The following is a 12,605-nucleotide window of genomic DNA, read 5'->3' as shown; positions in this document are numbered from 1 at the left end:
AAATATGTCCGTAAAGTATATATTGAGTTCTGCATTTATGAATGTATACATATGTCATACTTCTGTATTCTTGAGACTTGTGATGCAACATTGGTATTTTTTGTTAAAAGCTTTGACCTTTTTCATACTCCTTTTGAGCAAATGTGCTATGTTTGCAACTATGTTTGTATACTTGTACAGTTTCTTCTTCTCTCTCATTGTATTTTTTTATTTGCTCAAATAAATAAAAAAAATGAAAAATACCAATAATCCCAAAAGTTACTTTGTGATGTAATTGTTCTTTTAATCTCGAAAAGCTGTCAGAAAAAGGCATTCTTCTTTAACAGAAGCCCTTTCCATCTAAATAACCAACGACAAAATTCCTTGTCTACAGAGAAAGCATCGTTAATATTAAGCATTTGAGTCTGTCTCTGTTCAACCAAGAACCCCACTGAATTATCTGAACGTATCTGCCATAAATGTCTGTAAAGTAATAGCTGTCAGATCTAAAGCATCCGCTACTTAGAGGTCAGTCTTTAAAATTGTGGACCTTAATTTTTTTTCTTCCATTATCACAATCCTGTATTACATAAAATGGGCAGAGGCTTTTAACTTCCTATAAACAATTTTGTAAAACCTCGCCTTTTTTCGAATTAGTTTAAACGCCCAGTGTGTAGCTCCACAGTACTTTCTGTATATTATAAATGCAGCATAGATCTGAGGAGTAAATAGGGAGAAAAAAAATGGGGCTCTCCACAGACACACAGGAACCACATCATTATGGCACTACATAATTTGATGGCGTGCAATTGCAGGGCAAGGTTATGACATTACTATAATGGCATTATAGTCTAACACAGTGCTTTGTAGGATAATGGTTTGTCCCCTTACATAATTGTTACGTTTTTGAGCTTTTGGACAACAAGATTTTTTTTAAGATTAAACAAATTTTTATCTTAGTTAAAGGTAACCTGCGCAAATACTAAACGCAAAATGAGAATTTCATTCATTGAGGAAAAAAAGGTTACCTAAACCCACCTGGCCCTATGTAAAAACTGTATTGCCCAGTAAACCTTAAAGTGGTTGTGCCGCTCTTTGTAGGAGTATTTTAAAGTGAAGTTGATGCATCTAAATTGAATTCAAGGCCATGCTTTCTGTAGGCCACTCAGAAACCCTCATTCTGATGAACAAGCTTGTTTGCTTTGTATCATTGCTTTGCTGAATAATCCCAGTGCGTTTAAACCACTTGCTAAAATGCTCCCTGACAATTTTCTGGTAGACAGTAGAAATCTATCAATTACAGCCAATCATTCAGGTTATAAACACTGAAATAAAGTGAGGTCTGCAGCAGGGCTGCACCATTGTAAGGAAAATATGAGAAAATATTTGACCGTTACCATGACAATACATAAATACTTCATAGTGCTGTTTCCATTTAAAACACACAACCTTACAGTTGAAGTAGTTATGTTTAAAAAGATAGTGCTAAAGTGCCTTCAGATAACCTAACGATGCAACTAATGATTATTTTGCAAATTGATTAATCTGTTGATTATTTTTTGAATTAATCGATTAATAATCGGATAGCCAAAGGCACGATGGAGTATTAGGGCCACACATGAAGAGAAAAAATATTTTTGCCATGACGAGATTAAACTCGACATGTCGACTTTAAAGTCGACATGTCGACATTAAACTCAACATTTCGAGAATAAAGTTGAAATGTCATGTTGAGTTTAATCTCGACGTGTCGACTTTAAACTCGCCATTCCGAGAATAAAGTTGAAATGACTGACATGTTCTCAAATTCAGAACTGCGAGCCTAAGTAAGCATAGGGAAAGACGTTACCGGTACGTTATTATTGGTAGGCCACCGCTTCCTGTGATGATTATACAGTTGCAGCACGTCAAAGACTACCTTCACTCTTAAAACGCAGACTGCAGCTGTGGAGCGTGGTTGCTCTTTTCTCCAAACTTTGCAATGTTGAGATTAAAGTCGCCACGATATATCAACTTTATTCTCGAAATGGCGAGTTTAAAGTTGACAGTTTAATCTCGTCATGGCAAAAATATTTTTTCTCTTCATGTGTGGCCCTAATACTCCGTCGCACAAAGGTTCCTTAAAGATTTTTTACAAAATTAAACCAAGAGAACCTAAAACTTTTCCACTTGAAGAGTTCTGGATATAGCATTTCGACAGCCGAAAACATTTTTTTACTTAAATGCAAATTTTCTATATATTATTTTACAATTTTTAGATAATTATTGCTCCAAGTGGTTGCTCTGGCAGCTAAAGGCATGTTTAAGAGTCTCTATGCTCCAGTAACGAAAAATCTATTACTAAATCAGTTGATTATTTCAATAACCGATTAATTATGATTAATCTGATTAATTGTTCAGCCCTAGTAAGGATCAACAACGAAGGTGGATGAAGCATGCAAAATAGCTTTATTATTTATAAACAAAAATGCATGAATATCCACATAAATCATTTTGATATATTTTTTTCTTATCTACTTTTACATTTTTTTTTATTATTGAATAAAGCGCTGCTATTGAGATTTATTTGCCTACTTTATATGGCAAATAATTTTCTTCAAATAAAGATTCTTCAAATCTGGCAGTAACCAGGCATCTTGCAAGAAAAAAAAAGTACTTTTTCCCAACTGTAAATAAGATGGTATAACAAGAGGGCAATGCTTTTTTCCAAACAAACCAGGTTGGTTTGGATTTTTTTTTTTCCCCTCAACAAAATTGTAGCTTGAATCTTCTACCTTGTAGCTTGTAAATATCCATCTTCTTGACAAAGACTTCCTTATAAAAATATAGGGGCTTTCTAGGTAACTAAAGGTTTACTAAAATAAAACATTTGTCACATGAGTGATACAGAAAAGCAAGAACATAAAAACTCTGCAAGGGGGCAGATACTTTTTCATAGCATTGCAATAATAGCCAACATATGCCCACATAAATTTAAAGCAAGTTAATCATGTTTGACAGCCTCTGTACGTCTTTTATTTTAAAAAGTCCTATACCTGCTGATCTTTATCTACGCTTGTAAAAAAGATGGGAGTATTTCCCTAACATCCTTGAATGAGGATCATAAAGGTTAGGGTCAATAAGGAGAGTGGCCTTGTCAGAGAAAACTGATGGCTTAGATATCAAACAGAGAGCCCAGTTTGGGCTTCACCATTGACCACAAACTTTTGTAGTAACATTTGTAACAGACATTTTCATATTGCAATACTGCAGTTTCATGACATCTGTGCTTTATTCCTGTTTTAAATGATTTGGGGCATTCTATGCACTGATTTTTTGTTACGACAGAAGTTCTTCCAAAATTATGACTGCTTTCAAAGTTGCTTTTAATGACCTTTGTAATATAATGTCACCTTGGTAAAAAAAACAAACCCAACTTCCTCTTTAAGTTGGACTGAGGCTAGACCTACAAAAATTCTCTGATCCCGGTTCTTTGTGTTTTGTTAATCCTTAATAGCACACTACTGGTCAAAAGCTACCAATTTACATAAGTTATATATAATGAAACCCTGATTATCCTACAAACAAAGCTGTTAATCTTACACAGCATGATTTTGACAAATAGCCTAAACTGAGTTAAAAAAAAATCTTAAAATGTGCCAATATTCAGCCAAATACCACTAAAACGCATATGTAAACAGCATCAACTACACTGTGCCAATCTGAAACACTAAACCAGAGCAAAGAAATTTACACCTCAGTAACAAAGTGTTAATTTTTGAGCAACTGCATGCAAGCTTCCCCTTCACTAAACCTGTGAAGCCACATACCACAAAAAACAAAGGCATTCTCACTCTTGGTGTTTAACGACAGAATGCCAGGGAAGAAGAAAAAAAACAGTTTGCCACCTGAGAAAGTCTCACACACGAAACCTGGGATTATTTTTTTTTCCATTTGGTTTGCAAACATCCAGAGACACTAGATAAGATATTTACATACCAGTCAGTCAGCTTTTTTTGTAAGAGCTCAAGTTGCGTAAACTACTTTGTGTGCCTGCAAGACCAACAGTACTCTTTGATTTTGCCACCTTAATACAGCAACAGTTATAATCTACAAGGCATTCAGCATGCATTTAGGAAGCTGGAGCATTTTCTTTCAAATCAAAACCTTCACACACTAAGCCTGATCAGACTGCAATCATTAATTTTCAGCTTTTATAGTCAGAGTGCAACAGATGTGATTAAAAAGAAGGAGCTGTTCTCACTCTAACCGTCTGCTCAGCAAGAATAACAAAGACCAAAACCAAACCTGTGCAAACAAGTAGTGCAAAATCCTTGAGGAGAAGTTAAAGCCATGTTGCAGCACCCAAATTAATGCCAAGTTATCACACAGTTCATAATTAACGGTTAACAGAGAAGTTTCTGTCATTCATATAAAGTTCCTATGTCTTAACTCAGGCATGCAAATTTCATAAAGATAAAAGACAAACCTAGGATATAATTTCTGATTTTCACAATCTGAACTTAATATCTGAACTTAATATCATAGGGAAGCAGCTGTTCCAAACGTTGCAGTTCCGAATTCTCCCAAGTGGTGCCCGACTTTACACGAGTGAATAAAGTAAATGTGATTGGTTGATTATCAAGGGGGCGGGATTGTTCTGATGGAAGGTTCGCAAGCAAGTTTGGTAGTGGCTGGTGTCTCGGAAGCATCTTGCTAACCAGTTAGCAACTTCGTGCTAGTAGGTTGCCAATGGGAAATTGCATTGGGACCAAGTAGCATATAGCAACGATGTTGTCAGCGAAAACATGCAAGAGGAGCAGAGTTTTTTGTCGGAGGTTGTTGATGAGTCTCCTCCGTCATACATTTTTTATTTAGAGGAGGAAAGCGGGGACAAAGTTGTTGTGGAAGAGGATGATAGGGAGCCAGAAGGTTGCTTTGGTGTAGAAGGCTTACAGCCCTACATGTTTGAGCCCTTGCCTCACAATTCTGCCAGCTCTGTTAACTCTACGCCTGCCAAAGACACAGACATCCATCCCTGTGAACACTGGGACGTATAGTAAATTTAATGATTCTTATTTCAACCGTTGCATATACTAACTGCGACATATGAATCAAGCTATGACCGAATTTTTTTTTATATATGATATATAATTTGACCGTTGATATATATGATTGGCTGAATTTAGGAGTACAAGCTGACGTATAACTAACTGGCCTGCATAAAATAGCGAGAAAAACCCCCACATAGATTTTAAGACAGATCTTTTTTTATAGAAATTTTCTAACTTGTAGGAGAATATGGTCTGATAAAGAGTACAGAATTGTTTGACATTTAAATATGAATTCCCTACGACTTTATCGGTCACTTTTAATTTCATCTCGTAAGCATTAGCATTATTATGTTCAGTCTGACTTGGTGGCTCGTTCTAAGTTGGAGGTCAGGGCTTAATAGCAAATGCCAGCTGTACTATTCTCAGCATAGCTACATTTAGTGCCTGCTAGATCACAAAGGTGTAGCACAAACTGTAACACACTGTCACTCTATACTGTGCATGTGTCAACCTGGTATATTATTTACGACCTTACAAAATATTAATGCAATGAATAACTACTCACCGGACACTCCGCTTTCACCATTTTGACCATCCACTGTTGGAGAACTTTGCTTTTCAGATGCACACTCTCCAAATAGGCACAGACAAAATATCCACAAGGTCACAGATTTAAGAAGCTCCATGTCTTTTGGATGCTGTAAAAAGAAAAAGAACGATTCTCAAATTGTGACATTCTCAAAATGTATAACACTTTTAAGCAACTCAAGTGTTTAAGATGTCATTTTTGTATTTTAAGCAGTATTATGGAGGTCTTTTTTCAACTTTAACCTTTTACCATTTCACACCTTAGCAGTTATGGTCTTGTTACACCTTTTGTATATTTAGTTCCATTTACCAAAAGAGGATTTGAGCAGACATTTTGACAAATCATACCTAAGCAGGATGGCATTTTACCCCTGCTTTGATAACCGAAGACTCGAGGCATGTTTGTCAACTCATGGTCTACTGTACGGAAATCAGTTATACGACTAACACACGTATACAGCTGAAGGTTGTTTTGATCAGAGGTCCTAATCTGTTCAATGGGGTCAAACTTCAAACTTGGGATTATAGTCAATATACAGGATAAAACAGAGAGCAATACAAATTCTCTATATAATAGTATAAAACTGATTTCAATAACCAACATGTCAGCATTTACCTTCATAAATTGTGAACACACAAAGTCCATAGTCACTTCAAAACTTGATAAAGATGATCCTTATTTAAATAAGATGCAAATATAGTTACTATATAACAAATATGTCAAAAACAGAACCCTTGTTATTACTTAAGTTTCATTCAAAATAGATCCAGATGTATTTTAGATTCTTAAAACTGACAGCTTAAAATTACATTTTGAAATAAGCTACTAAAATGAAATAAAAACGGGAATATTTTTATCGATACTTTTAAAATAAAGAATTCATAATCTAAAAACAGGAAAATTACCTCAAGATTAGAAGATTACTACCCCATTTTCCAACAGCAACAACCAAACACAAAATTGGTGTGATCGAAGATATTACTCATACGTAATTCATACCGGTTTACCTAAAATCAGAGCTAATAATTAGAGTATTTTTAAGGTAAATTGTGAGAGTTTTGTGGGGTTGCCTCACATTTCATTAGTATTGCCGCTAGTTTGGTTTTCATTCAGGAAGTGCCTTGTAACTGCCGTGAACCACGGTCTATTAAGCATGCTAATTCAAAAGGGAAATAAGCCTAGAAAGTGTCAGCAGGCTGCACCTTCTGCTTCTTCTGGCTGGATGTCTGTTAAGCCAACGGCAGGCTAGCTAGCTAACAACTCGGATAACGAGCAAAGAGTACAAAGTAATTTCGAGTAAAAATCAACCATATATAATTCTCACAGCTTAACAACGACAAGCTGTGTATTTTTTTAATGTCTACAATGTTGTCGCCAAACGGAATTATTTTCAGCTGCACATTGACCACCGGTGACGTGTAGCTAACCACGAACACTAAACAATAAGCAGCAATTGTAGTTTCAGCTAGGCTAACAACTGTATCATATCCGTGAAGATAATATAAATAAAAGTTACCTGTCATCTATTACAGTCAGCAAATGTGTGATTTCAGCTCAATAACCACATAGCTGCAAATGTCTGGTCCCGCGGAGTTGAAGAGCTACGGTACTCCACCTCCTGGTAGAGCTGTCGGTCTTCAGGCAGCCTACAGACTACTGAACCAAAAAAGCCGCAGCAAGCTCTTCTTGCTCGGAGGAAGGAGCACCGGTCAAGGACGACCTATGTTGCCATCTAGCGGCTTGAGTGTATAATTGACATCACGAACACCATCCATGATATCCATGCATGTACTATAAAATTGCGCCATCTAATGGACGTGATAAAACATTGCAGTAATTTAACCAAATAATTTTACAGTTCAGCTCAACTAAATATGATTATTTAGATCCTTGTATTATATTATTTATTTAACAAAAAACACTGTCAGCAATAAAAGGGCATTTATCATTAGGTTAAATGAGCGTTAGCAGTGCATATTAAGTCAATTAGACAATTTGAATTGAAGGGAAATTCAGGGCTAATTTTCTACTTTTTGGATTGTAATATATATATATATATATATATATATATATATATATATATATATATATATATATATATATATATATATATATATATATATATATATAAAATGAGAAACCAACTGATGACAAAAATACTACTACTAGAATTGAAAACTACGTGGCGGTGTGTTTAACCCTGAGACAATACCAATTATCAGCAATATCCTGGTTGGTTGTTGAGAACACTCATTAAGAATGTGTGAGGCAATGAGTGCCGTAATTTGAGTCCAAAAAACTATTAAAGTCAGGGAGAAAGCTGTTGTGGAACGTTGCCGTTTTGCTCCACAGACTGTGTTGTTTCATTTCAGATCTCAGGGGCAGAGCAGTCAATGATTCTGGTTGGAGATGCTGTTTATACTATTGTGGGCTGTGGTCAGACAGCATCTTTTTGTGGCATTTTGATTCAGAAAAAGTTGTGTCACGATAGCAAAAAAACCCAAAAACTTATGATTCATGGTTAAGATTCAAATATTCATATTAAAGATACAAATCTTGTTTGAAATCCCATTAATTCTTACTCATTCTCATCATCAGGTGCTTTATTCAGGGTTGCAAGGCCTTCCAGAAATAGCAGAGAGAACCTCCAGTGTGTCCTGGGAACTGCTCTGAGCTTCTTTCTGCTGGGACGCTCATGAGAAACAGACGTCTGAGCCCATCCTACTTGGAGAGGTGGCTCTACTCCAAGCTTCTCCCATTACTCAATACTAGCAATACAAACCAGACTCAGCTTGTGCATATTGGATGGCTGCCTACACAGTAAATTCTACTGTATTAAATAGGCAGTGTCAAAGTACATTCCTTTAGAGTTATTACAAAAACAACTGGAGTAAAATATACACTACATAGAGTTCTAATTTAACGCTAATTCCGAGTGGGACCACATGCACTCTTTTAGTGTTTTACACTGCAAAAAGGCCCAGACTCTATTCTCCTGCAGCACCTCATAAAGAGTACGATGGGGAACATGGTTGAATGCATTTTACAGGTCCACAAAGTACATTTGCACCAGTTGGGCAAACTCTGGGCAAGCTGGTTCAAAGTTAAACTCCTGGGACGAAAGCTGCACTTCTCTTGAAGCCAGGTTCAACAATAAGCTGGACTCACGTCGCCGGAACTCAGATATAAACTCTGTCTTAATAAGGCTTAGAAATTCTGAAACTAAATTTAGTCTTATGAGAAATAATATCTGTTTTACAGCACAGATAGAATTTAACAGCTTTTTAATCCCCCTCAGCCTCAAATAATCAATGACGCACAGAAATCAGTTTACGTTTTACCAATTTGGCAGTCTATATATATATATATATATATATATATATATATATATATATATGCCTTTTAATTAATGATTATTTAAAGTCATTATGATTCTAGTATTTAAGAAACAGGAAACAGTTATTTAGTTCTTGAAGAGAGACACATTATTGTGTTGGCCCTAAAAAAGCGACTGAAATACAATAAAACAGAGATGAACATTGTTCTTTAGATCTCAACCTGAATACTATATTTGGTGATATCAAATACCATGTTGACAGCAACGGATTCTGACAGTCTTGAGCTTACAAGAAGACATCTACTGCAATTTAGCAGACATACAGTATCATCACTTAGTTGCTGTGCTTGAAAAGAAAACAAACATTTCACATCACTGAATATTATGAGTGAAATTAAAGCAATCCATAGGAATAACATTAGAACAAGACTTGTTCATTAATCCCTCAAGTGTATATGTGTGCATAATCGTTTTGCACCTGACTCACATTGACACACTTTAATCATTTAAGAATTGTCCTCATGAAAATATGTGAAAAAGCCCATCCCAGTCCTCTTCAACTGGATCACTGCTCTCGTCATCCGCTGCTTTAATGCCTGCAGATGTATCACGTCTTTCTTTAGTTTCTAGTCAGAAGTCTTTATCTTCAAAGTTGGAAATGACCACAACCTCCCGACTCTTGAAATCCCACACTGCTGTCAGATGGAAGGCCATGTTGGAGAAGACCACAAGGTACTCAAACAGGGCAAAAAACGTGTAACCTGTCAACAATTCAGAATCATAGACATGAGTTGGTCACTATTTTATACTGTTTAAAAGGCAAATACATTTTTTGGTAAAAACATATATATATTCATGAATAATTTGTTCATTTACAACCATGAATTGCATTTGTAAGATTGGGACTTTTGTGAGACATGAGCAAAAATTTGTCTAAATATGAAGCGTATGGAAACTGATAAATTGATGTCAACAAAAAAAAAATAAATCAAGGGTACAAAGAATTCATTTAGTTCTCAGAGTGTAAAAAAAAAAGTCAGATCTGATGTTATTCAGTTTTTTTCAGAAACATTGCAGCTGTTACAATTGATTGAGACATGCCATAAAATTTTAAAGCTGCACCTAAAGCTTTAGGATATATTGGCAAATCGAGGCTGAATGCAAATCCACGCCGTACTTTTTCTTTTTACAAAACAATGAATAATGTTCCTTTCAAATAACAATTGTGGACTATTTTGTGTTTAATACAGTACAAATACTTAAAGGTATAGTGGAGGATGTTCTTTTTCCAGATGGATCATCTAAATAAGTGGTCCTCCTAATTGCCAATCATTCTGGTGATATGTTTACGTAAGGCCGTCCTACGTGCTCGTCCCCATTTTCACTTCTGACACCGTGGAAAAATTGCAAATCTTCTTTTGGAAAGTAAGCTTGTATGAGCGATGCAAACAGCAACTTTTAAACAGAGTGTACAGAGGAAAAATGGGCTCATGCATGCTCTTGCACACGTTTAAAAGCCGTTCCCTCTCGGGAGAAGGTACAGGGTTATGCATGGGCATTTTTCTATTAAAGTGGAGAGGGCGGGTCTTTTACAAAATTCACAAAAATCCTCCAATATACCTTTAGGCATGCTAAATATTCCATGTCAGTTGTATTGTTATTACATAATAAATGTAAGGTAGTGTAAGACTTACTTCCTGATTCACAGTAGATGTTGTGTTTCCAGTAGAAGAATCCAGCAAAAGCACAGAAGCAAACATTGAGGAGCAAGAAGCGAACTTTCCAATAATGAGACTTGGCGTCCTTTAAGAAAAAACACCACAATCCGACTCAAAACTGCAACTAAAATAGGAGGATTTAGTGTTAAGATTTTCAATATTTATTATTCATTACCTCAGGGCTCAAAGAGTACTTCTTAATAGTTCTCCACAAACGGCAGGTTATCAGCATGTAGATAAGAGAACTCACAATGAAGAGGACAAAACCCTCCTTATGCACAACTGCACAGGAGGTAAGAAGATAGCATGGTCAGATAAAAGCTCCTTGATGATTTAGAACACTATTTGTTCTAAAATAGTAATAAAAGTATAGAAGTATGTTGTATATGGATTACTTACAGTATGTTTCAGTAGACGACACATATGTGAGAAGCAGAAGGCCCAGGTTCTCAGAAATGGAAAAGGCCAAGTTAAAGCAGCTGAGGGTGCTCTCTAAGGACCTGGCAGCAAAGCGGCTCTTATAAAACCTGAAGTAGGTAAAGGCAACCAGGAGCCTTGGAGCAGAGTGAAGTCCAATGCAGAACCGCCATATGTGGCACTCAGGACTGAGACTGATTGAGGCACTGATTGATGGTAGGTAGTTGGAAACCTGAAGACAGAGACATAGTTAGGTAGATTTCTGCTTTTACACTGTTGTAGAAGTCTACATGTAACACGTATAATAATAAGAAACAGGATTTTTAAAGGCCAACTGCAGTTGGATAATGTTACAGGGAAATATATTGGGGGGGGGGGGGGGGGGGGGGGGGGGGCGTCCTCCTTGTTTGTGACTAGATTATTGTAATATGGGGGAAACAATGTTCTCTAAATAAGATTTTTATGGAATATAAGCAATATCTCATCAAAGAAAATTAATTCCTCACATTTAAAAAAAATATTTAATACTTTATTTTCACTGGAAAACACCTGGAGATATATATGATGTTTCTATCTATCTGTTAAAATGGAAATTACCTGGCAGTGTGTACCAGTAGCATCTTCAAAGTGAAAAAGAGAGGATATAGAGATGCAGGTGATGAGTCCTAACAGTGGTAGGCACACAGTAACCGCAATACAAGTAGCAAATGATATCCTGATGACCAGGGGCCTCTCATAACCCAAAATATTTGAGCCTTGGATCATCTTACCCTGCAAAAGGGCAAGGATAAAAAAAAAAAGTGATTTTATATTATAAACATGGGAGATATATTTGAGTTACTACATCAGGATATTTGTGTGCATGCAATTTCAAGACCTTTGTATTACAATATCTGTGTTTATTCAAAAACAAATGAATCTATGATTTCTTTTTTTTTTTTTTTTATGCATCCAGGAATACCCTACCTCCACCCAGTTCACTATTTCCCAGCAGTCGCTTCAGTTGGCTTAACAATAACGATGATGCGCGATGCAGCTGGAAATCTCTGTTCCCTTCCAGCTAGGAATAGGAGACTGGGATGTTACCCAGCCTGCTTACATTTTGAAAGGTTATTCTTCAAATATTCAGTTATGACAGCCGGCAGATATGAAATAGGCCTTAGGATGCTGCAGTCATCCAGTGGAAGATAGGAGGAGGAGAAAACCATGAGGGGGAGGAGAGGAGCAGCTTCCGGAAGAGAAGACGGGGGGCAGGGATAAGATGTGTCAAAATAATACACAGGTTTCAAAATATGCGGATTTTTTTTAAGTAACTGATCAAAGGAGAGAAGGAAAACACGAATGCAGGCACTCAAAAAAATAAAATAAAAATAAATGAATAAAAACAGACCGGGTTTGTTTCTTGCGCTGAATTACTGAAAACAAATTGAGCAATAAAATCCAAACGATCACTTTATCATATCATTTGTCTTTATTTATGTGCGACTGTGTTTCGGATCATGCACATCCCATGCATGTGTGAGATTGCGCAC

At 36.2% G+C, this 12,605-nt stretch overlaps 2 protein-coding genes across 4 annotated transcripts in view; both read right to left on the bottom strand.

The window, feature by feature from the left end:
- stim1a (stromal interaction molecule 1a) overlaps positions 1-7,275 on the bottom strand; it is a 41,232-nt gene extending 33,957 nt beyond the window's left edge. For all 3 annotated transcript variants that reach the window (XM_038291982.1, XM_038291980.1, XM_038291981.1), the window contains exons 1-2: positions 7,118-7,275; positions 5,578-5,710 (exon numbers count right to left, since the gene is read on the bottom strand). In XM_038291982.1, the coding sequence (XP_038147910.1) occupies positions 5,578-5,698 (121 nt within the window). In that variant the 5' untranslated portion in view covers positions 5,699-5,710; positions 7,118-7,275. The remainder of the gene's footprint in view (positions 1-5,577; positions 5,711-7,117) is intronic.
- A 1,868-nt stretch (positions 7,276-9,143) lies between these two features.
- LOC119787920 (post-GPI attachment to proteins factor 2-like) lies at positions 9,144-12,318 on the bottom strand. Its single transcript, XM_038291978.1, has 6 exons — positions 12,040-12,318; positions 11,671-11,844; positions 11,056-11,305; positions 10,832-10,938; positions 10,633-10,741; positions 9,144-9,699 (listed from the first exon to the last, which is right to left on the bottom strand). The coding sequence occupies exons 2-6, from the start codon at positions 11,836-11,838 to the stop codon at positions 9,569-9,571; spliced, it is 765 nt and encodes a 254-aa protein (XP_038147906.1). The 5' UTR covers positions 11,839-11,844; positions 12,040-12,318; the 3' UTR covers positions 9,144-9,568.
- Positions 12,319-12,605: the final 287 nt, after the last annotated feature.

The sequence above is a fragment of the Cyprinodon tularosa genome, unplaced genomic scaffold (genome assembly GCF_016077235.1).
Source record: "Cyprinodon tularosa strain WSP-4 unplaced genomic scaffold, ASM1607723v1 ctg305, whole genome shotgun sequence".
Lineage (NCBI taxonomy): Eukaryota > Metazoa > Chordata > Actinopteri > Cyprinodontiformes > Cyprinodontidae > Cyprinodon > Cyprinodon tularosa.
Note: the sequence above shows the minus strand (reverse complement) of the source record. Positions and strands in the feature narration are given on the sequence as shown.